Source organism: Drosophila biarmipes, chromosome 3R (genome assembly GCF_025231255.1).
Source record: "Drosophila biarmipes strain raj3 chromosome 3R, RU_DBia_V1.1, whole genome shotgun sequence".
NCBI classification, from domain to species: Eukaryota; Metazoa; Arthropoda; class Insecta; order Diptera; family Drosophilidae; genus Drosophila; species Drosophila biarmipes.
Window position 1 is genome coordinate 30,927,181 of NC_066616.1, and position 19,573 is coordinate 30,946,753.

The 19,573-nt window shown below is 46.1% G+C and overlaps 7 protein-coding genes across 14 annotated transcripts; 1 reads left to right on the forward strand and 6 right to left on the reverse strand.

The window, feature by feature from the left end:
- Positions 1–1,582: 1,582 nt before the first annotated feature.
- Positions 1,583–2,971, reverse strand: LOC108025186 (lipase 3). The gene is made up of 3 exons (XM_017095494.1): positions 2,828–2,971; positions 2,039–2,764; positions 1,583–1,978 (listed from the first exon to the last, which is right to left on the reverse strand). Exons 1-3 carry the CDS (start codon positions 2,969–2,971, stop codon positions 1,583–1,585), a joined length of 1,266 nt encoding a protein of 421 aa, XP_016950983.1.
- An 825-nt stretch (positions 2,972–3,796) lies between these two features.
- LOC108025018 (lipase 3) lies at positions 3,797–5,183 on the reverse strand. Its single transcript, XM_017095274.1, has 3 exons — positions 5,016–5,183; positions 4,237–4,962; positions 3,797–4,180 (listed from the first exon to the last, which is right to left on the reverse strand). The coding sequence occupies exons 1-3, from the start codon at positions 5,181–5,183 to the stop codon at positions 3,797–3,799; spliced, it is 1,278 nt and encodes a 425-aa protein (XP_016950763.1).
- A 461-nt stretch (positions 5,184–5,644) lies between these two features.
- LOC108025167 (lipase 3-like) lies at positions 5,645–7,257 on the forward strand. The gene is made up of 3 exons (XM_017095445.1): positions 5,645–5,815; positions 5,876–6,601; positions 6,660–7,257. The coding sequence occupies exons 1-3, from the start codon at positions 5,645–5,647 to the stop codon at positions 7,062–7,064; spliced, it is 1,302 nt and encodes a 433-aa protein (XP_016950934.1). The 3' UTR covers positions 7,065–7,257.
- Positions 7,258–7,677: 420 nt separating this feature from the next.
- On the reverse strand, positions 7,678–9,796 carry LOC108025153 (uncharacterized). The gene is made up of 2 exons (XM_017095430.3): positions 8,003–9,796; positions 7,678–7,939 (listed from the first exon to the last, which is right to left on the reverse strand). The coding sequence occupies exons 1-2, from the start codon at positions 9,794–9,796 to the stop codon at positions 7,697–7,699; spliced, it is 2,037 nt and encodes a 678-aa protein (XP_016950919.1). The 3' UTR covers positions 7,678–7,696.
- A 432-nt stretch (positions 9,797–10,228) lies between these two features.
- Positions 10,229–11,605, reverse strand: LOC108025157 (uncharacterized). Of its 2 annotated transcripts, none has more exons than XM_017095434.3 (3): positions 11,292–11,605; positions 10,681–10,902; positions 10,229–10,599 (listed from the first exon to the last, which is right to left on the reverse strand). In XM_017095434.3, exons 1-3 carry the CDS (start codon positions 11,550–11,552, stop codon positions 10,273–10,275), a joined length of 810 nt encoding a protein of 269 aa, XP_016950923.1. In that variant the 5' UTR covers positions 11,553–11,605; the 3' UTR covers positions 10,229–10,272. The 2 variants fall into 2 exon arrangements, with proteins under 2 accessions (XP_016950923.1, XP_043950828.1); XM_044094893.2 differs by having other exon boundaries at positions 10,681–10,905.
- Positions 11,606–12,489: 884 nt separating this feature from the next.
- On the reverse strand, positions 12,490–14,102 carry LOC108025544 (protein FAM98B). The gene has a single exon (XM_017096074.2). It carries the CDS (start codon positions 14,009–14,011, stop codon positions 12,686–12,688), a length of 1,326 nt encoding a protein of 441 aa, XP_016951563.1. The 5' UTR covers positions 14,012–14,102; the 3' UTR covers positions 12,490–12,685.
- Positions 14,103–14,349: 247 nt separating this feature from the next.
- On the reverse strand, positions 14,350–19,356 carry LOC108025371 (SH2B adapter protein 2). Of its 7 annotated transcripts, none has more exons than XM_017095834.3 (4): positions 19,222–19,356; positions 17,334–17,954; positions 15,532–16,863; positions 14,350–15,147 (listed from the first exon to the last, which is right to left on the reverse strand). In XM_017095834.3, the coding sequence occupies exons 2-4, from the start codon at positions 17,835–17,837 to the stop codon at positions 14,791–14,793; spliced, it is 2,193 nt and encodes a 730-aa protein (XP_016951323.1). In that variant the 5' UTR covers positions 17,838–17,954; positions 19,222–19,356; the 3' UTR covers positions 14,350–14,790. The 7 variants fall into 7 exon arrangements, with proteins under 7 accessions (XP_016951323.1, XP_016951322.1, XP_016951324.1 ...); XM_017095833.3 differs by having other exon boundaries at positions 19,042–19,356; XM_017095835.3 differs by having other exon boundaries at positions 15,532–16,848; positions 19,029–19,356.
- Positions 19,357–19,573: the final 217 nt, after the last annotated feature.

Genomic DNA, 19,573 nt, shown 5'->3' on the forward strand with positions numbered 1-19,573 from the left:
AAAAATTTAATTATTTGTATGCCGCGAGCCAAATGAAAACCAGGCGGAAATAAAAAACGAGTAGGGCATATGCAAAATTATGGCCAAAATGTGGGTGCTGCAGCATCTCTTGACTGTTTTGGTTGGGCTTAAATTGCCTGGGAACCGCAACTGTTTTGGCCTTATGACTTGGCGCCAAAAATACAAGCTCAACTCTGGGGGAAGCCCCTGCGCCCACTCACCTTTCACCAACCCCCTTTGAAGCCCTGCGAATGTTTGCGCAGTTTGTTTGGAAATTTTCCCATTTCCGTCTGCAACTGCAGCTCCATTTGCTCAAAGCGAACTGCTGCTGCCTTGACTTTGGCTCCCTTTTAGTTTTTCTTGTGAGTTTTCTCTTTTTTGCACAGGGTATTTGAGGGGAGAAAGGGGATATTGGTGTTGGAAAATTCCCCATCATTTCTATATTAACCGATAGATAATAAATATGTTATATATAATCAATATGGCATAAGAAAAATATGGTACAAGAGACTTCTTATCAATAACCAAAAGTTAACAAACCTAATAGACTTTTTAGTAGGTACTGGGTATCTTTAAGTCCCATCGCTCCACCCAACATTTCTTTATAGTTTTTGTGTGTATTTTGTGTTGTGCACACTTGAGCCAATTTAACGCTTCCGTGTGTTTTTTACTTGCCACGCCTCGTTGACTGTGCTGTTAAGCTTTTTGCCCCGAGCTCTGGAGAGGGCGCAGAAATAATTTAATTTCTACCTAAAAACCGAGAACACAATCCCTAAATTAGCGCTCCTCCGCCACGCACACTCCAATTAATCCGGTTAAGTAATCGCAGGCGTTTTTCCCTGCCGCCAGCAGAACTATTCGGTGCCATTGATTGCTGGGCCCACAAATTAGGGGCAATTAAATCAAATCCGGATTGCACTGGGCCGCTCAGCCATCACATAGCAGCGCCCACGCAAATGGCGGCCTTGAACTTGCGAACATCTTTGGCCAACATCCATTAGCCAACAGAAAAGCCAGACTCTGTTCTAATATCTTTATCTGCCTATTCTTTTTTTACACATCCACCCGGGGGCATTTATGCTCAGACACAGGCCCAGCCCAGAAATCGACTTGGCCCTTGGGGAAGCTGCGATGATGCCAGGAACCATGAAATGGGAACGAAAAGCTTGAATATGCATTATTCTTTCAGCTGGCCGGCCATCAACTGGCAATCAGAAGTTGCTCGAGTGGAAAAATCAAATGTATTTCTCTGTCCGAGTGTGTGAAGTGGGCGGGGCGCGCTGAAAAGTGGCTGTGGTTACAAGGAAAAGCGTCGGAAAAGTTGCCAATCCATGGACTAAAGTTGCCCATGAGTTTATCTTATCTTTGCCGCAAATAAGATAGGAATCTTGGTTTAAGCATAGGCTTAGGTCAAGTGCTTTTCCTGTCCAGATTAGTAATTGGGGAAAGCTTCAGGTGCAATCAGATAAACCAGAAGCATCGTGTTTGTATATATAAATTTAATATAAATCAATTTCTTTTTTCTGAATACGTTTAAATGTGACTAGCTTATCGGTGAACTTAAAATAAATAAGCCTATCAATCACGTTCCGCTGTTCTTCAGCTCGTACTCCTCCATGATGGCAATCACAGGCTCGTTGACATATTCACGGACCTCCCAGTTCAGGGCAAAATCCCCATGATTCCACTCAGGATCCGCCATGTGATGCATCACCTTATTGGGTAACCTTCTGGCTATTTCCTCCACATCCTCCACGGCGGCAAGGTCATCACTATCCGCATACCACAGGTGAACCAGGGAATTTATCAGCTCGACAGGGTACTCCGGAGGTTCCTCGGATCCGTAAACCTGCAGGTTCTTCTTGGTTCCATGATCAAATTGGCGGAAGTAGCCCGACTGCTGCTCTTGTAGATAATGCAACATTTGGTCGGTGGAACAACCTGAAGGATGCGTGGCCATGGCCTCTGGCATGGCAGTCTAATAAACATCATATATTAATTAAAAGTCTTTAAATGTGTTTCCTAAAAGTAAACCCACCATATTCACACGACCTCCAGAGTACAGAGATTTCATGGCACTTTCACACACCGGTCGGTAGATGACATTAGGTAGGCAAATATTGAAAAACAAGGCCATGACGAACTCGTTGTAGGGCAAAAACTCCTGGGAGCCAAACAGGATCGAGTAGGCATTCCTGTGGCCCAAATAGGGACCCAAGTAGCGCACCAACGGGCTGGACAGGTTCTTCATAATGGCCACGGGGGCAAACAAGTGGGCGGTTTTAATCTTATAGTTGTAGGCGGGGATCGAGGACATCAGGGCAAAGAACACCGTAGTGCCCTGCGAGTGGCCCACATAGTGGATGGCCTCCTGACCCTCACCATTCTCCGTCCTCAAGGCGTAATCTATAATAGCCGAAATATCGTAGATGGCGATCTCATGCCAACTGAATTGCCAGAAAAGTGGATGATCCGGGGAGAGAGTGGTGTGGTTTCTGGAATAGGAAGTACCCCGGGCATTGCCCATCCACACATCATAGCCCGCATCCGCCAGCAAGTATGGAAGGCTGTCATCAGGTCCTTGCAAAATCCAGGCATCTGAGCAACTGCCCAAACCATGTTGGAGCAGCACAATGGGTCGCTTTGCGTTCTGGTTCTGCAACTTGTGGGAGTAGGGAATCCGGAATACTCCCAGGACGTAACCATCCTCGGTTGTGATATGATGGTGCTCCGAAGGATATCCATGTGCGGCCGTGCGATCAGCCTGAGAATGTAGAAATTATTACAAACTAGAATGTATATTTCCAAAATTCTTTATTGAACCTACCGTGGTTGCTTTACCCTTGAGACTAACATGAGCCTCGGGATTATCGTACAGTTTGTAGAAGTCAATGGGTCCTTCTAAGGCCGCCGAATAAACACCCACGACCAAAACAGCCAGGATGAGCAAACTACCCGTAGATCGCCCCATTATACTTATGCTTGCGATGGTTCGATGCCAACTGACTGCTGGCAAACACATGAATTTCAGCTTTTGTAGAAGTCCACGGGAGGTTTAGTTTCAAGTAGGTCCTACTATCGGTGGTTTGATTACTTATATTTAGACTGTCGAGATAATCCATAAACAATAGAGGGCACAATCTAAAAGTTATAAGATTCGCATTACGAGGGCTGCTGGTTTATAATAATTTCGAACAATACAATAAACACTACATACAAAACCTCTTAAAAAACCATTGAACCCCTAAACTACATAAGAAGGTATTTTAAACATAATAAAATAATATTAACAAATTTATATTAAAATATTGAAAGTTCTTTAAGCGGTATTTAAAACTCGTTATATATGTTATTTGGGGTTTTCCAACTAATATAAACCTAATAAAACAACAATAATGATTATTCCCCTGATAGAACGTCACTTGGCGTGCTTCAATGAGCTTTCTACCTTATCGACTACTTAGGCTACTTGAAGAACATTTTCGATAATCTAAAAAAAGGTGTACCCCCATCAACTGCTTTAGATTATAAAGACATTTATAGATTTAAAGAGCAGTAGTCGTATATTTTACGATCCCTACTTATAAATGGTATAATTGTTTTTTGATAAGGAGAGTCGGCTAAGATCTAATGAATAAAATATACACATGGAGGAAGTTAATGTCGAGTATGAAGTGCAAATCTGGTGAAGTGAGTCTACTCAATAATGTCTAAGCTGCTTCCGCTGATGATAAGATATATACAAATATGAATTAAATATAAGGAATTTAGGCTAAAGATTGGGACTATGTCCCCATCACTTAGCCTCGTACTCGTTCATAATGGCTATTATCGGCTCATTGATGTACTGGCGCACTTCCCAGTTGGTGGCAAAGTCCATGTGATCCCACAGTGGGTCCTCCAAGTGGTGCATGACCTTGTTGGGCAGAGTTTCGGCCACCCTGAGGACGTCTTCTACAGCAGACATCTCATCATTATCCCCATACCAAAGGTGCATCTCGCTTGTGATGAGTTCGGTGGGATAATCGGGTGGTGCTTCGGTTCCATACGTCTTCAGATTCTTATTGGTGCCGAAGTCAAACTGACGAAAATGCCCCGATTGGTGCTCCTGCATGTAGTGCAGGATCTGATCCGTGGACACACCAGCGGGCATTACCCCGGATACCACAGAGTCGGCGGTCTTTAAGAGAATATAAAATTAATTTAAAGCCAAACATGAGTAAATCCCAAACTTGCCGTGTTTTTTCTGCTTTTCGAAACAGCTGTTTCTTCACTGCTGCTGCAAAAACTGGAAACAATCGATCCAGGAAGACAAACACTGTACATGAGAGCCAGAACAAAGTCGTTGTAGGGCAAAAACTCTTGGGAAGAGAACAGCGTGGAATAAACGTTGTTGAAGCCCAGATAAGGAGACAGGGTATTGACCATCACATCCTCCATGTGATCCATAAAGGCCACAGGAGCCAGCATATGTGCTGTCTTGATCTTCCGGTTGTATTCTGGCCTTGAAGACATCAGGACAAAAAAGACAGATGTTCCCTGCGAGTGACCCACATAGTGGATTCCCTCCTGATCCTTCCCATTCTCCGTGGAAAGAGTGTAATCAATGGCAGCGGCAATGTCGAAGTATCCAATCTCATGCCAACTGTAGCGCCAGAAGTCCGGATGACTTGTGGAGCGGGATGTGTGGTTCCTGGAGTATCTGTTGCCACGAGCATTGCCCAGCCAAACATCATAGCCGGCATCGGAAAGCAGAAAAGCAAGGCCATCATCCGGTCCTATACTAGTCCAAAAATCCGAGCTGGCAAACAGGCCGTGCTGGATAAAAACTATGGGTTTCTTTTCATCCTGGTTCTTCAGATTGTGGGAATAGGGAATCCGGAAGAGGCTGACTATGTAGCCGTCCTCAGTGGTCACATAATGCCGCTCTACTGGGTAGCCATGGGCTCCGATGAAATGAATCTGCAAAGGGGATATAGAATGATATCCTTAAATTGAGTTGGGTTCAGGCTTACCGTATCAGGACCATCGGTCAAGGACAAGTGAGCTTCGGGATTATCAAAGAGTTCATAGAAGTTGGGGACCTCCGCAGGATCTACTTCCTTAGGAAGTGGGACACCTTGGACAAATGTCCCCAGAAAAATGCTCAGGGCAGCAAAGACAACGAAGGGAGACCTATTCATTTTGGTACTGAACTGAACTGAACTGGTGCGAAAGTACAAGGCACCGCGACCTTATAAAGACTTCCAGCAGGCTCTCGAGTAAATTGCTTATTTTGATAGCAACCGATCAGCCAAAGAGTCAATTAAAAGGGGCATAAACTCAAGAGGTCTAAATGTCATAAACTTCCTTATAAACACCATGAAATATTTGTACTAAAACAATTTTGGCCTTTTTGGATTTTCCACCGAATTTCCAGTAGTTTTAATGAGTTTATTTTCATTTTCCAAGATAAGAAGAACCCCATACTTGTGCGGTTAAGTTAGGTATAATTTCGCTACCATTTATAGTGATACGTTTTTTACTAGAGAAATTTTATTTTATATCAGCACTTTAGTTGATTGGCTCATTTCGATAATCGAATGCCAGGTGGTATTCTTATAAGACCAGGGTTTCCCTATTTTGGCAGTAGTTCGGTCGCAGAATGTCTAGAGCTCACATCGGTCTTTACGCTCCCTTAGTGGGCATTTTTCTGGGAGCAATTGTCCTAGGTGCTCCCCTTTCTAACGAAGAGGATCCTGCGGAGGTTCCTAACTTTTACGAACTTTTTAATAATCCCGATGCCCATCTATCCCTAACCCGGGCTCCAGATACGGTATTGTGATATATTTTGTTGTTTTAAATCAATTTAAATAATAATAATCAACGTTTGCAGATATATTTCATCCAGGAGCATGGTTACCCAGCGGAGCGCCATTATGTGACCACTGAAGATGGCTATATAATCAGTCTCTTCCGAATTCCCTACTCTCACAACCTCCAGAACCAGGATGAGAAGAAACCCATTGCCTTTATACAGCACGGACTCTTTGGCAGCTCCGATGTCTGGCCCAGTCTGGGGCCGGATGATGGTCTTCCTTTCCTGCTTTCCGATGCCGGCTATGATGTTTGGCTGGGCAATGCTCGGGGAAACAGATACTCCAGAAACCACACAACGCGCTCTACCAGTCATCCGGACTTCTGGCGCTTCAGTTGGCATGAGATTGCTTACTTCGACATTGCCGCTGCCATTGATTACACTCTCTCCACGGAGAATGGAAGGGACCAGGAGGGAATCCACTATGTGGGTCACTCGCAGGGCACCACCGTCATGTTTGTCCTGATGTCTTCGAGGCCGGAGTACAACAAGAAGGTTAAGACGGCTCACATGCTGGCCCCCGTGGCCTTTATGGATAACATGGAGGACGTCATGGTCAATTCCCTGTCTCCCTATCTGGGTTTCAACAACGTTTATTCGAAGCTTTTCTGCTCTCAAGAGTTTTTGCCCTACAACGATTTCGTGCTAGCTTTTATGTACAGTGTATGTCTGCCGGGATCCATTGTTTCCAGTTTTTGCAGCAGCAGCGAGGAAACCACTGTGGAGCAAGGAAGAACTAATTCGGTAGGCTTACAAAAGTTCCATTTCAATTACTTTATTCTAATTTTCTATCTCCCTAAAGACCGCCAACTCTGTGATATCAGGGGCTATGCCTGCCGGTGTCTCCACGGATCAGATCATCCACTACACGCAGGAGTTCCAATCGGGGCACTTCCGACAGTTCGACTTCGGCGCCAAGAAGAACCTGAAGATCTACGGAACAGAGGCGCCTCCCGACTATCCCACTGAGCTCATCACAACGGAGATGCACCTTTGGTACTCGGACAATGATGAGATGGCTGCCGTGGAAGACGTGCTCAGGGTGGCGGACACTCTGCCCAACAAGGTGATGCACCACATGGAGGACCCACTGTGGGACCATGGTGACTTCGCCAACAATTGGGAAGTGCGTCAGTACATCAACGAACCGATTATAGCCATCATGAACGAGTACGAAGCTAGATCGGAGACCAACTCTGGCCAATAGTTTAGTGCCCCAGCTATCATAGTTTATAATTATGTAAATACGAACAAATCCAGCTATATCTTATCTTTAGCGGATGCAGCTGAGACATCCACAAGTATACTCACTTCACTGTTGAAATGGTCTATCAGATTTGCACTTCACACTCGACTTTTATTTCTCCCGTATGCAATTCAACTCATTAGAATTTAGCCGACTTTGTAATCAAAAAGCAATTTTCCCATTCAGAAGTGGGGTTGTAAAATACATAACTACGCCTCGTTAAATCTATTAATGGTTTAATAGTCTATGGGGGTAAATTCTTTCGTAAGATTACCAAAACTGCTTTCAAGTGCCTTCTAAAGGCGATAAGTTAAGGTGACACGATTGGGTCTTGGAACTGGAGGGTTTCTGTTCGGAAACATCAATTAGTAAAAAACACTCGACCAATAGTTTGTATGTGAGCAAAAAAGGGGGCAAAACCCACTGATATGGCAACTGAGATTTAACATGGTAACAGATTGGAAACATACGATGGCTATTATAAAATTGTATATTTAATTCCAATAAATTAATATAAATAGTGATATTTTTTTTAATTATGAATTGGCAAAATTAAGCTGGAGATATTCCTCCTCTGATGATAATGAAAACGTTTAACAGCGAACCCGTGCTGGAATGTTTTTCATCTGATGATCCTCACCGATCTTTAGAACCGCCACCATTCCTTGGACGGCGTGTGCCTCAACATGGCAGTGGTATAGCCAGAATCCGGGATTATTTGAGAGGAAGCGAACTATGATGTAGCCCTGTCCCGGAATCTGAACCGTGTCCTTGGCCACGGCAGCCCTGTCATCCGATAATCTAGGAAGTCTTCCCCTGCGATCAAGTTCCCGGATCTGTAAGATGGTTTCTAAATATTAGATCACTTTACTTTCAAGAACTTTATAGAGATCACTTACATTCCGGAGATCGTTGAGATTTCCCAGGACACCTTGGCCCACCAAACGGAACGTAAACCCATGTATGTGGAAGGGATGGGTGCTGTCCAGGTAGTTGGCCACGACCATCTCCAAGGGTCGATAGGCCGGGAGTCGGATCACTTGAACACACTCGCAGATCTCCCTCTCACAATTCCTTCCCTCGGCAGCCAAGGAACTCTTATTGCAAAAGTAGCCATCGTCCTGGTATAGGTGCCTGCCCTGCAGCAGGGATATGCCCGGGGAGTTGTAAGAAATATCATTGATCTGGAACAGCAGCTCCCCGTTCTGAGCCGTTCTCGAACCGAAGCTGGAGTAGTAGGTCAGGAACTTGGTGTAGCGACTCCAGGGAACGGGATTCACGGAACGCAGGGCCACAGTGCCCACATTGTTATCCTTGTCCAGGGACTGACGGAGGGCAGATATGGTAGAAGCATTGGCTGGCTTAAAGCGGAAATCATTGACCAACACTAGATCCTCCTCTGCGGACCTGCTCTTCTGCTTCTCCAGGATATCACCCTGTGGCAACTCAGAGCGAGTCGATCCTCGGTAGCTGAGCACTGCTCCTTGGTAGAGATTCCTACCCTCACACTGCTCATAGCCTCGAACCCTGATCCAATAGTTTTTGGTATACTGATTGGCCTCCAAAACGAAATCGAAGCGCTCGGCGGAGGTCAGGAAGAAGCCATCGGCCAGCACGGGCTCTATGTCGTTGCCATCGGTGCTGATGATCAGCAGCTTGTGCTGTTCGATGGAGAACTCCACGGGGCAGTTGGATATGCCATTGAGGATAACCCTCATTCTGTAGCGATAGCCAGGCGTAACCCTGAGTCTCTCGTAGCGATGACGGTTATCATTATCCGGCAGCTGGCTGAGATGATTGCGCCCCTTGCCATTCACCAGGATATTACGCACGTCCTGGAGATTGTACTCGTAGAAGATATCCTGGATCATCAGGGTGTGCTCTATCAGATCGTAGTCGTAGAGCTGCGCGTGCTGGTTCTCCTGTCGCGTCTGGCGAACTATCAAGGCACCAGCTATGCCAAAGCCTCGCTGCCAGCCCACATGGCTGTGGTACCACAGGGAGCCACTGCGATCCACCTGGAACTCATAGCGCTGGACCTCGCCAGGCTGCAGGGGGTATTGGGTGACGAAGGGGGCTCCATCCATTTCGGGAGTGCGCTGCATGTGGATGCCATGCCAATGCATGGTTGTGGGCTCACCTAGGTAGTTCAAGACATCCACCACCACTGTATCATTTTCGCACAGCTCTATGGGAGGTCCTGGCACCATGCGATTGACAGCCATCACTGGATTGGCCACTCCATCACCGAAAATGCAGTGTTCGGCGGCACAGGCCCGCTCATCAAACTGGCATCGTTGACACTCGGGACCTAGTCTCTGGTAATTGTGCACCACCAGTTGGTAATAGCAGTTCTGCGATTGACCCTGCTGGCACACTCTTCTGCAGGGATGGCGATCAAAGTCCCCGAAGTTGGCCAGCTCCATTTGACTGTAGTCATTCTTCAGATCCAGAGAGGGTGTGACCTTGGTGGTCTTGTTCCGATTCCAGCCAAACGAGGGCCACTCGAACTTGGCCTGCGGGAGATCCTTGTTCGAGGACTCCTCCGACTTCGCCTGCTTCAAGGCGATAATCAGCAGTATTATCAGCACCGGGCTGGGAAAACTTTTACTTTCGCGTTTGGACATCGCGAACCGCAACGGGCAACTGGCCCCTCGATGCGCGGGCAGCCGACGAAGAAAGTTTTGGCCCATCGGGCGACCCAGACCTTTGCGCATGCGCCGCACGTAATGGCCATTAAAGCTGAGCTGAATTTGATAAGCCCCAAAATATTTAACGATCGGGAAACGAATGGGAGTGAAACACTTTATTTGCAATTAATGGGAGCTCGGAGTTATGAAAATAAATATGAAAATAATTAAATCGTTTAAAATTGTGTCACTAATAATATTTAACAATTAATAATAATGCCCAAAAAAAACGATGGGAATGTTAAATAAATCATAAAAAATCTATCAAATTCGTATTTTTTAGGAGGGCTGAATGAACACGTTGTCACTCCTTATTCGATATAGGTTTTCTAAGATCCCGAAAAACACCTTTTAAAAAAACTCCCACTTGTTCTACGACAAACTATAATAAATCATACTGTACACTGATCACTGGCAGTGATCTAAGTCTTACCTTAGTTACAAAATATTTTTTATTAAGATTAGTGTAAGAATACAAATTAAATCTCTGCATTTTCCATTGCCGGTGCTGCTGAAGAAGCAGGTGCCATACCTGACGAGCTGGTTGCCGTGCTCATAAGACTAATAACTCCACAGGCGATGGCCGGACCCACAGAATTCTCCTCGTTCTGATAGGCCAGTGGATTGGGCATTACTTGGAGGGAGGACGAGAAGACCTCCGCATTTAGGGCAGTATTCAGATCGATGGCCTTGCTGTGGATCACAATGGAACGGCCAACGATTCCGTTTATGCCAAACAGTTGAAGGTAAATGCTCTGAAAGACCGCCGAGATGCTGCCATCATCCTTGGTGTCCACATTACCTAGCTATAGGAATCCAAAAAGTAATACAAATTAAAATAAATTTTAAAATGTTAATAAATTTAAATGAGAACATATGGGACTCACAAAATTATTTGGAAACTGTCCGCCAGTGGACTTGCAGCCATCGCTGAGATCTCCGAAGGTGTGGATGTGCAGGGCGTGTTTACCAGGTGGTAGTCCCGTCACATTGATGGTCACCTTGATGTCCGAATTGTAGGGAAGCTGTATGAAGGATATCATGCCGGCCACACTGGCTCCTTCTCCGTCGCCCACCAGCTTGGCACCCGCCTGCCATTGTGGCACCAACTGCTAATAAAAAACCATAATAATAATCAATTTATAACTTATACTGAAAAGAAGATAAAACGAATATCTTCATGGTTGCAAAAATTTAGAAATAGCCTTTTTCAAGATCAAAATTATTCAACAATTTAAAGTACACCATAAAATGGATTCTAAAAATATAATCATAGGAGTATTATACCCAATTAGCATTTAATCTCATTAACTAATTAAATAGGGGCTCACTAAAACTGCGAAAATAGGGGAAGTACAATTCTTTTCAATGGAAACAGAGCTATAAAAAGCCGCACAAAGGAGATAATGAATAGTTGGTTAAATGACAGTATAATTAACAAATTAGTTTATAAATAGAACTGAAGTAAATTAAATCGAATAAAGAGAAGGGTACTCACATAGGTGTATCCCAGATAAGAAGGCTGTGGGGGCAGCAGAGGACCCAGGAGTCCAGCAGGTCCTGGGATTCCCACGGGACCCCCCAGCGGAACCGTCAGCCGTTCGTACCGCTTCACCTTGGTGCCGGAAACCACTTTGATGCCATCATCGAACCTGGTTATATTCACCGGACGCAGTCGATCCAACAGATTTTGTGCACTGCCAGGCGCAAAAATGCCGCCAGAACCAATTACCAATGCCAGAATCAGTTTAACAAGCATTTCGTAGTATATATAGGACGTTTTAATGGGAAACTTTGGACCTCTCCGATCTGGTGCTTCGGCTGAACTGATCCAAGCGCCCGGCTTGGCTCATCCATGATGACTTCGACATGGTTTTCACGCTGATTGACCACGTTAATTGTCGGCGACTCTGCGGCTCGGAGTGGTGGCGATATAGACAGATATATAGCCGGCACATTTGATGACTAGATTGGACGCTAATGGCAGTCGAGTGTCGCGTGTGTCTGATGCTTGGCTACCTGCCCCATGGGCGTGCTGCTGGCGGGGATTGGGCACAAGATCACAAGACTCTTGAGCGATTCTTATTATTGAGACGTTCTAAAGCGATTGACAAATCAATATGGTTTCTTTGTAGATATTTAATAACCCATACCTACCTATAAAGTGAAGATGGAAACCTTTAAATTTATTTATTTAAAGTAAGCTTTGAATATAATTTACAATAAAAATTAAATAATTTAGCGATACCAAATGACACCCATGTCTCTGCCTGATGGACGAAGCCATCTCTATTGAAAGTGTAAAACCTCACCCAAATCCAACAGCTAAATCACCACGCGATATTTTTGACAAAGTGTTAACAGAATGATTGATAAACTCATTAATGTAAAATTGTTAGAACATTGTGTAAAATAAGTTTAAACATTGGTTTACAGAAATAAGTATGTTTTCTTGCAGGATTATTAAGGAATTTACATTTACCTTAAGTGAAATCTTTAGAACCATCAATTTTCCTAACAATATAATTATTAACCCATTTTTTAACAATAGATAAGTATTTTATGGCTTTGCCCTTTTGACCCCATTACCCATCTGATTAATTTGACTACGATGTAGACTATAAATGGTTCATCACGAAGCCACTGAAAGTGAAACACCTAACCCAGATTCCCAAAAGCGCAGTCGACACGCGAGATTTGCTGGCAAATAGATGACATATATAGTTTATTTTTTAAATGCCCGTCCAATTGCAATTATAAACACATTCATTCGGATTCGCAATAAATTAAACTGGGTTATGCGTGTGGTTAAGGAACGTAATGTTAATGGATTATAGGGGGATCAGTCGTTGCGTTGCCTTAAAATCATAGTTATACCGGATCAGGAATCGATCATCGATAGCCGCCACGCTGTCCTCCACGACCTCCTCCACCGCCACGTCCTCCACCGCCTCCCCGTCCGCCCTGCGGATTCCAGCCGGTTCCCTGTACTCGTCCACTGCCACTGATCCATTGTTGGTCATTTCTATCGCGGCTGCGATCGCGTTGGTTCTGGCTTTGATTCTGATAGTGCTGCTGCTGCTGTTGGGGTTGCTGCCAGTTGCCACCGCCACCTTGTCCACCTCCGCCGCCCCTTCCACCGCCGCCGCCGCCTCCTTGTCCACCACCACCTCCCCTTCCTCCTCTGAAATTGCCTCCTCCGCCACGTCCGCCTCCTGGGGGACCACTGGCCCTTTGCTGCTGCCACGAGGGCATCTCCGGTGGCGGGGGAGCGTGTTCATTGGCCCTGCCACCGCGATCGGGCACCCGTCCAATCACATGCTTTTGGATTTTAGAAGCCGTGTTCTTCCTCACATTCGCCGAGCTTGTCTTCTCAATGATTGCCAGATCTGAGCGAGCTGCAAGCAGGGCCACAATGTCGGTCTGGTCGGCGCCAACTTTGAGCTGCTCCAGCTCCCTCATCTTGCGATTGAAGCGATCCATGATCTCATTGGAGCGCTGTCGCATGGACTCCGACCACTGGAAGCTTTGCACAGTGGCCTCCAGCCGAGTGGTCATCATCTGACGGCGCAGATTGTACTCCGCCTCCAGATCTCTGTGCAAGGACTCCAGCACCCGCCACTGGGCATCAGTCAAGGGCTTATTTAGCTTCAGCAGGGGTTCACTAAGCACCTGACGATTTACTTGCTTCAGGGACTGCTCCAGACGAGGCGTAATCTTCTCGAAGAGCAGCTTGGTATTGATGTTCTTGGGTAGTTCACCCAGTTGCAGATCTTTGGCTAGGCTTTCCACAGCCTGTTGGACATTGGAGTCGGTCTTCGAGCGCTTGCAGGGTGGACCCACGGGCTGGGACTTCAGCACCATCTTGGTGGTCATCAGTTCGGATGTGAGGTACTCCAGCAGCTGGACCAGCGCATCGCGGTCCTGGAAACGCTGCTCGATGGCGCCCTGCACCAGCCGGCGGTAGGGGCAGCCCAGTTCCGTGAGCAGCAGGGACAACTCGAAGGCGAACTCGTCGTTGTCGTTTTGGCTGGAGCTCACACGCTCATCGGTTTTCCGCAGAACGTGCAATTCGTGGGCCAACCAGTAGACCACGGCCCGCAGATCAGGACTTCCGATTCCCGCGTCCAGGGCGCGGCTCAGGTTCTGCTGCTGCAGACACGGTCCTTCGTAGGCCAGCGCCTGAAGAGAGTCCACCACGTCCAGTTCCAGATCCATGGCCTTCGAGAGTTTTAAGCTTTTCCTCAAGTAATTGTCAGTTTTGTGCTGCCGGCATGGCAGTGTGACCGTTCTTTAAGTTAAGGAGCGCTGCCAACTCGTGGTAAACAGCAGTGTGGAGTTCGCGCTGTTAGCAAGGACACAAACCTGAAACATATTTAAAATTTTTTGAAAAATAATTCTGAAAACTTGATCAATTCAAAACTAAATCAAAAATGTGAGATTTAAACGTTATATAAAAGAAATAATAAAAAAAAAGTCCCATCTACTTAACTTTGGGTTTTAGAAAAAATATTGTTAGGCTGATCTTACAACCCCTTAAATAAAACACTCACAACTTATTCACTTTTACATAACTTCATTTATTGTAGTTTACGAATTTCAATATATATAATTTATATTTATAAGTATAGTATATATGTATGTATTTTTTGTTTTGTAAAGCAGGAAGTTTTAGGATTCGCATGAGTCGCACCTTTGGTGCCCACAAAAATCGTACATTTTTCGTTTGCGTTTTTTTAGGTTTTTCTTTCTATACATACAACATTTATGTACTTAAAATGAACACACACATTTAGCTATATAATGTATACATAATATTCAGTTACTTCATGTCTTCCAAAAGAGGTACTAACTTAAATCGAAACAAGTGAATCAAGAAAGCGAAAAACACAAATTTTGTCTCCCTCAGGACAATGATAAAAGAAAAAATGGCACAAAAGTAAAGTTCCGCTGGGGGAGCCACGAAATGCTGACGAGGACCGAGCGCTCGAGCGGACCTAGGTGAAGCTGTACTGATTATCGACGGCCCGTCCGGTGCATTCGGCTCCCCCGCTGGATCCCGATCCGCCTCCGGTTCCTCCGCTGTTGTTGCCACCATCGCTGGGATGCCGGTTGCCGGATGAGGATCCCGCCGGATGGTGGGCGGCTGCCTGAAGGGAGGCGTTCGAGGCCCGCAGGTGCGGCTGGTCCAGAAAATTCTGGGCCGCTGGCGGTGATCCGTGCACTGTTAGCGTTGTGGGATCCAAATGGAAATAGACTTGCTCCGGAAAATAGACGTGTGTTGGCTCCTGTGGCAGTTCGATTTCATTTGTCTTTAGGCGAACACTCAGATTCATGGTAATCACTTCGTTGCACTGTTGGGCGAGCAGATGGAATAGGGCATTAATTAGTCGGGAGGCATTCTTTCAAGGCGGTCTGGGGGTGTGTGGTGAAACATGAAGCATGCAACAATCAAATCATTCAAACTAAACACAGAAACTAACTCAAATTAAAGTACTCGAGTTGTCTCTTCAACGGAAATTATATCAAATTGCAATTTAGATCTGTAGTAGACTAATTTTAAAAGGGTTTAAGTTAATATTACTCTTCTATGCTATTATATTACGCTACACATTCATCAGTTCACAGTTCAAACCCCATCCCAGTTGCAATGAAATGATAAAAACAGAACAGAAATCAAAGTAAAATAAAAAACCATCACTGACACTGAATTGACTCCAAAATTTTGGCTATCTCACATGTCTCGGCGACTGATGGCCCCCGCCAGCAGCTCCCGATGCAGCTCCTGCCGCATTTGCAGCCGATGATGATCCCTGGCCATTGTCGTAGCCATTGCCGTTCCCATTTCCATTGCCGTTGGTCGACAGATCGTTAAGTTGCCCGGTATCATGCGCTCCGCCGCCACCCGTGGGATCGTTCAGTCTACTGTGCGAGTGCACCCACTCTGTGAGGGTCACATCCGAGGTGCCGCCCGATTCCAGGGGTATCGGGTTGTGGCGGAAGTGCTCGAGCATCTCCTGGATGGAGGGGAACCACAGATGCTGCACCCGGCACTGACCCTTCTCCGAGATGGTGAGCCGCAGATGCTTGGCTCGACCCTGGAAGTTGAACGTCAGCACGAACTCGCCGCGGCGCGTTTCGCTCTGTCGGACCAAAAAGTATCCATGTCCGGCCGCATCCGAGTGGAGCACCATGCGGGCAGCTTCCGATCGTGTCAGTGTGCCGTGGAACCAGGGAAACACGCTCATCTCAGCCGTTAAATCTGCCACATCCGCGTCGTTTTCGGTGCCCTCGATGCCGTCAAAGTTGCTGGAGGCGGAAAGGCGCTGCTCACCTCGATGCGGTCTCACGGGTATATCCGGTGGACCGGAGGGCGGTGTGGTGCCCAGTTCGTTGATGGCATTCAATTCGGTGGCAGACGTGGCTCCGCCCTGGCCCAAAGCACTGTCTGCGGATAGCGATGAGGCGAGTGGAGCTCCTCCTCCCACCAGGTTGCCATTGGAACCGCCCTGCTGCTGGTACTGCGGATTCTGTATGCCCCCAATGGGATTGGGAATCGGATTTGTTGGCGATGTTTGCATGGCGGACGCCATCACGCCATCCGATTCGATCAGTGGCTGCTGAGTGGGCGGCGTTCGCATGCAGTAGCGTATGGTGGCCAGCCAACTGCGCATCTCCTCGGCGCTCTCCGCCTCGATCACGTACTCCATGTTGTTGTCCGCCTTCAGGACGAAGGTGTTCAGCCTGTCTGGCATTTCCAGAGCCGTGGTTTCGCGTGCCTCCGAGATGAGGAAGCAAAAGACTCCGCTGCGCGGCTTTGTCGCCTTGTGGGGTGTGTAAAACTCGAGCATGTAGCCACCCACGGCCTTGACCAGCACCAGACGGCATTTCTCCCATTTTTGGGAGCCCGTCGGCTGGTCGAGACTCTCCGGCGTCAGGTTGTTCACGGTGCCCTCCTTGCGGCACTCCACCACGATCTTGGCCAGCTTCGTCTTGCTCTGCTTGCCGCTTCCGCCGCTGCCATCCGCGTCATCCGAGTTCTTGTGGAAGAAGGCCTGCAGCAGAGAGATCTTGGACAGTTAAAACAAGTGGAGACAATATAGCCGGAGAGTGACCGACTATCAAAGGTCCTGGTTCAAAGGGGGGAATAAAAACGAAGGTAAATTCCTGAAAATTCAAGATAAAACACGCATCTAGTGAGCACTAATCAGAAATCTGCAGAGAATGCTTAAGTGAATGTTCTTATCTGCATTCTTAAAATACGTGATTTAACGCGTAATAATTATCTCATCAACATTCTTAAGTTGACTTAATGGTTGTAATCAGAAAACGAGACGTATATTCATTATAAAATATATTATTGAGATAGTTATTTCGAAAGTAAGAGGAGTGGATTAAATAAATGATTATGAATACCAGGTGTTACTGAACAATTTTCAATAAAGAAGCTATTCAAAGGTGAATATCGAGAACATGATTTTGGGAAGTCAGAATATTCCACTTCACCCTTAAAGAGTCAACGTCTTAACACCCAACTCACCTTTCCCTTCCGCAGTCCCTTGAAGGAAAGCCTTCGTAACAGCGACTTTGAGAGCAATCGCGGCCCTTCGTGCTCCTCCTCGAGATCCAGCGATCCCACACCCGATTTCAGGGTACTCCGCCGCTTGAAGAACTCCGTGTCATAGTGTGCCGAAAAGGATTCGACGAATTTCTGGGCGAAGCTGCGATGCTGGATGTTCCTGGCCTCCTCCGGCGGCAGGTTGCCATTGATGTATGTGATGCAGGCCTTGGCGAAATCCGAGGCGGCCACTCGGGCGTGGCGTTCGCAGAATTCCTCCCAGCTGGTTCCGCCGTAGGCGTACGAGGACACTCCCATGGCGTTGCCCGTGCCAATTGGCGCGGGTATCAGGTCACTGCCACCGGCAATCGCCGCTGCCGCTGCGGATGAGGTGCCCAGACTGTGATGACTGCTGGCCGACGTGGGCCCAATGTATCCGCCGGCGCTAAAGGCGCTCGAATTGGGCCCTGTGCTATTGCCACCCATTTGGCCAGGTGGTCGCCAATCCCTCTGCTCCCGCTCCCGCTCCTGCTCCTGCTGCCTCTGCCGGTTCAGGTTCAGTTTGACGCACGAGTTACCCAGCTGGAGTCCGTTTCAAAAGTGCTGAAAAGGTGGCAAAACAGAGCTGTAGCGGGTTAGTCATTCCAGGTTCTGGGAAAAGAAGACAGGCTCAAATCTCCTTACAGCATTCCTCACAACAAACTCGTTTTCCCGGGGGTTTGGTGTTTGGATGTTACTCATATTACAAAAGAATAGTTAATGAATCGTTTTTAGTCAGCCTTATCAATTGCAGATAAGAGGAAGGTAAAAACAATACCATAAGAATATAGTATAATTACCACAATTATGACTATGTTATTGTTTAAAATGTAATTTTTTTATAAATATCACAATGAAATGTCATTTATTTTAGTAATATTTTTATGATATCGATTTGGGATCACGTGCGGCTGTTGACATCCATTCTCTGACTCACAGGATAAAGTTATCAACAAACTGGGGGGCTTTTTGGTATTGTTGTTAGAGAACCAGATAAGAATATAGTGCTAAAGAAAACAATATTCAGCCTTTATCACTTAATTTGGGTTGTTTACGATTCGTAGGTTTAGCTCAACTACTTTCACAATTGTTTGAAATAGTATAAACTTTTCTAGAATTAATGAGAACGTACTTCGATTTTATATGTACGTTCTTCTCTTAAATCAAATCACTTCATTAATTTTCAGAATTTTTATTTAAGAACATGATTTTATGCTTTGCTGTTATGCACATTATTTACTATTATTTATTTATAAACATCCGATGCTTGGGTATAGTGAACATTGCCCAGACACAACATACATGTGCATATAATCACAGTGCTACATATGTGCACATCTTTTGCTTTATGTAACGAGCATTTACGCATGTTTGCACATTACATTAAGTAACGCGCATTTTCCGTGCCACAATTAATCCTTTTTCTCGGCAATTAAAAACAAACGAAAACAAACTTGCGGCGTAGCCCACACACACAAGGGCAGGCCCACTCACACCCACACAACTGCGCGGTGGTGAAAAATTTCCCACAGGAATTTCCACGCCTACGTCACATCGCAATATGCGCGTGGAAAAGGCTCACAATACCGCCGCCCACAAGGTTTCGAGTTAACCGTTTAGCGCTCGAAAACAACTCACTTTGCGGCCTTACTTTTTCCTAAATGCACGGCATCGTTTTTAACTTTTATTTTCTACACAAATCGCGTGCTGTCTCGCTCGCACACCCACACACAGGCTCGCACATCCGCTCAAAATATTCTTTTGCGTCGTGTTGTTGTTGTTGTGGCGGGCGGAAGGAAATGCAGGTAAATTAGCAACTAAACGCACATACACTGGGTTGTTTTTAGTGCGCTACCGTCGGCCGCTAGTTGCGTGCGAGTTACCGCTTTTTACCACCGATTTGTTTGTGTTTTTTCGAAAAAACGAAAAGCCTCGAGCGTGAAAAGTAGAGATGGACTGAGGTCGATAGCTGTACGGGGCTATCGATATGCACTGTCATTTATTATATCGATAGTTGGTGGGTGTCTTCGCTAATTACAGTATGACCGTTTACGACAACAACGCGCTAACGCCTTCACTTCGACGGTTCTGAACCTTGCTAGTTTCGAAAGGTGGGAAACTTGGATATATTGGGCGCCAAATTTAAAAGCCGCAATTCGAAAATAAATTAACTCAAAGTAAAT

Bases quoted from the DNA above. Each gene is read 5' to 3' on its own strand.
- LOC108025186 (XM_017095494.1), bottom strand. From the start codon at position 2,971: ATGGGGCGATCTACGGGTAGTTTGCTCATCCTGGCTGTTTTGGTCGTG. The intron at 2,765-2,827 runs GTAGGTTCAATA...CTACATTCTCAG, and splicing joins TCAAGGGTAAAGCAACCACG to GCTGATCGCACGGCCGCACA. The intron at 1,979-2,038 runs GTGGGTTTACTT...GATGTTTATTAG, and splicing joins CTGGAGGTCGTGTGAATATG to ACTGCCATGCCAGAGGCCAT.
- LOC108025544 (XM_017096074.2), bottom strand. From the start codon at position 14,011: ATGGATCTGGAACTGGACGTGGTGGACTCTCTTCAGGCGCTGGCCTAC.
- LOC108025157 (XM_044094893.2), bottom strand. From the start codon at position 11,552: ATGCTTGTTAAACTGATTCTGGCATTGGTAATTGGTTCTGGCGGCATT. The intron at 10,906-11,291 runs GTGAGTACCCTT...GTTTTTTATTAG, and splicing joins CTTATCTGGGATACACCTAT to CAGTTGGTGCCACAATGGCA. The intron at 10,600-10,680 runs GTGAGTCCCATA...GGATTCCTATAG, and splicing joins GACAGTTTCCAAATAATTTT to CTAGGTAATGTGGACACCAA.
- LOC108025371 (XM_017095834.3), bottom strand. From the start codon at position 17,837: ATGGGTGGCAATAGCACAGGGCCCAATTCGAGCGCCTTTAGCGCCGGC. The intron at 16,864-17,333 runs GTGAGTTGGGTG...TAACTGTCCAAG, and splicing joins AGGGACTGCGGAAGGGAAAG to ATCTCTCTGCTGCAGGCCTT. The intron at 15,148-15,531 runs GTGAGATAGCCA...CTCGCCCAACAG, and splicing joins GCCATCAGTCGCCGAGACAT to TGCAACGAAGTGATTACCAT.
- LOC108025153 (XM_017095430.3), bottom strand. From the start codon at position 9,796: ATGGGCCAAAACTTTCTTCGTCGGCTGCCCGCGCATCGAGGGGCCAGT. The intron at 7,940-8,002 runs GTAAGTGATCTC...ACCATCTTACAG, and splicing joins ATCTCAACGATCTCCGGAAT to ATCCGGGAACTTGATCGCAG.
- LOC108025167 (XM_017095445.1), top strand. From the start codon at position 5,645: ATGTCTAGAGCTCACATCGGTCTTTACGCTCCCTTAGTGGGCATTTTT. The intron at 5,816-5,875 runs GTATTGTGATAT...CAACGTTTGCAG, and splicing joins TAACCCGGGCTCCAGATACG to ATATATTTCATCCAGGAGCA. The intron at 6,602-6,659 runs GTAGGCTTACAA...ATCTCCCTAAAG, and splicing joins AGCAAGGAAGAACTAATTCG to ACCGCCAACTCTGTGATATC.
- LOC108025018 (XM_017095274.1), bottom strand. From the start codon at position 5,183: ATGAATAGGTCTCCCTTCGTTGTCTTTGCTGCCCTGAGCATTTTTCTG. The intron at 4,963-5,015 runs GTAAGCCTGAAC...TCCCCTTTGCAG, and splicing joins TGACCGATGGTCCTGATACG to ATTCATTTCATCGGAGCCCA. The intron at 4,181-4,236 runs GCAAGTTTGGGA...ATTCTCTTAAAG, and splicing joins CGAAAAGCAGAAAAAACACG to ACCGCCGACTCTGTGGTATC.